This window comes from Sinocyclocheilus rhinocerous, unplaced genomic scaffold (genome assembly GCF_001515625.1).
Source record: "Sinocyclocheilus rhinocerous isolate Xijiao unplaced genomic scaffold, SAMN03320098_v1.1 scaffold836, whole genome shotgun sequence".
Classification (NCBI taxonomy): domain Eukaryota; kingdom Metazoa; phylum Chordata; class Actinopteri; order Cypriniformes; family Cyprinidae; genus Sinocyclocheilus; species Sinocyclocheilus rhinocerous.
The window spans coordinates 251,318-255,397 of record NW_015648109.1 but is presented as its reverse complement, the minus strand read 5'-3'; the positions used below and the strand labels follow the sequence as shown (position 1 = coordinate 255,397).

Sequence of the window (4,080 nt, the reverse complement as noted above, 5' to 3'; positions counted from 1 at the left end):
GCATAGAGGACCTACAATAATGTACAGTATTTGAAAAATAATGTGTTTTTTGAACATTAAAGCATGTCAACATATTCTGTTACACCAAATACACAAAATAATGATCTTTAAAATAGCATCATATGACCCCTTTAAATCATAAAATATTGAATCCAGCGAAAATAAAACCAAAATCACAGAATTTGGTGAAAAATAAAAGTGGTTTCATAAGGCCCTAAATTAAAAGCTTTCTGTGGAGTTTACTTGTAAACAAACATGTTCGTAGTCATTTTTGAGGTCTAACAAACGTGGAATGCATATCCTTACCCACTAACGGTATAAAAGAATATTGTAATGAATATCAACATCGAATGAAATGGGGGAAAAAATAGATCATTTTGACCAAATTCTATCACTCAGCCCTGTTATTTGGCCATAATACATTATTTAAATGTTGAAAATGCCCTTAAAGGTTTTCAAAAGGGTTCATATGAACTCTAATATGGTTCACAGTTGGAACAAACACTATTCATCTTAATTTGCAAAAATTTACAGTTATTGATGACCATTTCTCATGCTGCTTGACACTAATTAAACTCCCAGAGCAGCTCGCATTCTTGGTATCTTTCTTCTCTTACTACATTTTCACACTGATGTGAAAGGAGGCCTACGAGAGCAGGGCAGTTGAATGAAAACCACCTTATGATTCGGCATGGTTCAGCTCATTTATTGTCCTGCGTTCCTCTAGATCCTGAACCTGAGTCAGGCGCTGAGGGAGGAGAAGACCCCGCTGCAGCTGGTGCAGATGCCGCCGGTGATCGTGGAGACGGCACGAGCGCCGCAGCGAGCCAACAGCGAATCCTACACACAGAGCTTCCAGAGCAGAAGACCCTTCTTCACCTGGTGGTGATGTGGGCTTGCATGCGTGTGTACAGCCTGGTTTTAGTTGCGTTTTTCGGTGGGATTTCGGGAACAAACAAGAGTAGGAATAACTGATGACAAACACATAATTCTGAAGGAAAGCATTGCCTTGTTTACTGTTACACTGTATGAACACACACAGCCGCGTTCGGAATGACCTGCATGTCGATAAGGCGATGAAGGAGAAACTTTCTGCTCGACGGCTGTGCGGCACGCTGCTCAACTGCATCATTCGTGAGCGTTTTCTGGTCAGAGTTTTCTTGTGGTAGTTTTGTTTTTCGTTGAAAAGTCACATTCTCTCCTGCTTTTTTTTTCCATTAGCATTATATTTTTCTCTCTCTTTTTTTTTTTTTTGCTCGCATGTCTGGCGTTCATAACCTGGAGACGGAGTCACCTCGGCGCTCTACTGAGCGCGTGCAGAAACACTGGAACGTTCCATTCTCACAGTGGCATCATTCTTTTTGTGTTTTTGTTCGTTGTTTGATTTCATTTGAAAATTGAAGATAGTGTAATTTTTTTTTAACAATGCATTCACAGGTGTCAACAAAACTGACCTTAAAACGCGACAATGAACTGTATGATTTGTATGTAATGTATTTAATGAAAGATGCTAAAATTATAACCGTGCGGTACTCAATAAAAGAAAAGACTCAAGTTTTATTTCAAAAGCAGTTTAATTGGAAGCTCCAGCTTAATGGCGAGGAGAAAAATAACTTGTTCTTGTGCATGTATTAGTGTTCATTGATTTCAGCTACATGTTTTCATCCATATTGCTTGTAACTGTCTGTCTGAGTGACAGAAGAAGACGTTAAATAATCAACACTAATAGTGTCCAGCATACATCTACAGGTGATACTACGTATGCATCGTTTACATATTACCACAGACTATTTGTATCTAAAACAAACAACACTAATGATTTGAAGAGAACTGCAGTAAATGCAAACACGTTCTTTTATATTTTTTAGATATTGACCATTAAACACCACTGGAAGGCAGAATGCTCCCTGAAGATGAGGACTATTGAGAAACTAGTGTTTTGGAACCAAATACAAGCACATATCATTAAATAACAGAAACCCAGCACTCTTCGGCCCCGTACATTCATATAAACGAAACAAAATAAAAGCTGATAGTGCTCTGGAAGTGTCTATGAGACTTAAATCAATGCATTTAAAGGAACAGATCGCCACCCAAAAAACAAGAGAATCTTGTCATTTGCTCACCCACATGTTGTTCCAAACCACTATGATTTTCTCTTTTCAGTATAAAATAATTACAATGAGTATGAATGCAGTGACAGTGAATGGGCACAGACACAAAAAATGACAAAAATATATAAATCCCATTTTTTTGGTGATTTTATGCATTCTTTTTTTGGAGTTTAACTGCCTCAGTTCACTCATAGACACTTAACTACATCTACTTGCATGAAAGGTGACTATCATTACTGAAATACAATATTTTTTTTAGCATAAATACGTTTACAATATGAATAATGTATCATTATTGCATTGCAAGTAATGTTTTGTTTGTCTTCATTTGCTTTATGAAAAAACGTTATCTCACTGCTTTTGCCTTTGGGTATAATGTGACCTAGACTTGTTCTTTACAGGTTTTGCAAGATTTGCTCCAAAAAAGTTGTTGTATTTTTAATAGTTTTGCTGTGGATTTTTTGTCATTGTAGAAAAGAGCAGCATGAGCACCTCCTTTTGTGTTCTGCATTAGAACGCAGGTCATTTGGATTTGTAACAACATGAGGGTGAGTAAATTAAGACAGAACTGTAATTTTTGGGTGAACTATCCTTATAATAGTGTTTGACTGTTATTGTGCGATCAGGTCTGAGGATGAAAGAATGGCACAAACCCGTAAACAGTGTGTTAAGGTATAAAAGGAGTGTAATCCTGCGGGATTATTGTTAATGTGCCTTCCTGGCCGTTGCAGGTGCTGTAGTGTTGATCGTTGCTCGATTAAGTCTAGTGTTTGATTGAGGCAGTGGCTTCAAGTAAATCTACGGTGACAGCGAGTCTCTCAGGCAGTAATCTGATTGGATGCCGCTCTGCTGCCTCAGTGTCGGATCCGGTGCAGGTATCGCTCGGGGTCCTTCTCCTGAACGTCGTTCCAGCTCCATCTGGGGCCACCCGAGGGCCCCTGAGTCTCTTCCTCTGGGGGCAGGAAGTCAGCTTGGTCACATGATCCAGCCTCAAAAGAGCTCTGCCCCCCACAGGCTCCCAAAGCAGATGCATCGTCATCATCATTGTTGGCATTATCTTCATCTCCAGTGATGACTTCAGACGTCTGTCCCAGGGAGCCCTCGTTGATTCTTATGGGTGATTAAATAATAATGCATGCACTTATTAGATCACTACAGTATTCTCACGCACAGTCTGATGTTCACAGGCGTGTGTGTGTGTGTGACCCGTGCCTAATTTTCTTGTTTGTTTACAGGGTCTTTAATGTGGCTGATCTCATGACCTAAATTTGTTCAGATTAGCATGTTTCCATTAACTCACACACACACACACACAGAGCTGCCATGTGCATCAGAATAGACACTAGTGAATCTGCTAGTGTAAATTAAATGCCATCACATCTAAGTTCACATTTAAACCAAAAATCCAAAGGAAAAAAAAATTCGAATAAAAAAAAAAAGTACTTATAGTTGTTGTTTTTGCAACTATTTGTGTGCAAAATGTTTATTAAATACACTGTAAAAAATGGTTGTGATTTTAACAGTAAAAGACTGTAATATCAGCAGGCTCTAAGGAGGTGACACTAATTGGCCAGACAACATTTCCATGCTAACTAGCCAAACATTCACTTCTGGGATTTAGTAAATGTAAAAGATCTTTTAGGAATACTACGCAGAACAGTATCATGTAGGATTTCAAACATGTCCACACACTTATGGTATGAGATTGTTTTTCATCTACACTGTAAAAATGCTACAGTAAAAACCTGTTAACAGTAAGTTTCCATATACGGTGGAAGAATGTTCTATATACGGTGAATACATGTAATTACATTTAATGTGATTTTACAGTAAAATACTCATTGTAATACTCAAGAAAAATTCATTGTATAATTTACAGTGAAAAAATGTAAATTGACACTCCCAGAATTCCCTGCATGACACTTCATATTTGATGTTTTTTTGTTGAAATAACATGTTTCTTCTT

General features: G+C 38.0%; 1 protein-coding gene across 1 annotated transcript in view; it reads left to right on the top strand.

Moving 5' to 3' along the window:
* The window catches only part of pi4k2a (phosphatidylinositol 4-kinase type 2 alpha), a 10,383-nt gene extending 8,173 nt beyond the window's left edge, over nucleotides 1–2,210 (top strand). Inside the window, exon 9 of the mRNA XM_016514175.1 lies at nucleotides 728–2,210. Within this exon, the coding sequence (XP_016369661.1) occupies nucleotides 728–889 (162 nt within the window). The 3' untranslated portion in view covers nucleotides 890–2,210. The remainder of the gene's footprint in view (nucleotides 1–727) is intronic.
* The last annotated feature ends 1,870 nt before the right edge of the window (nucleotides 2,211–4,080 follow it).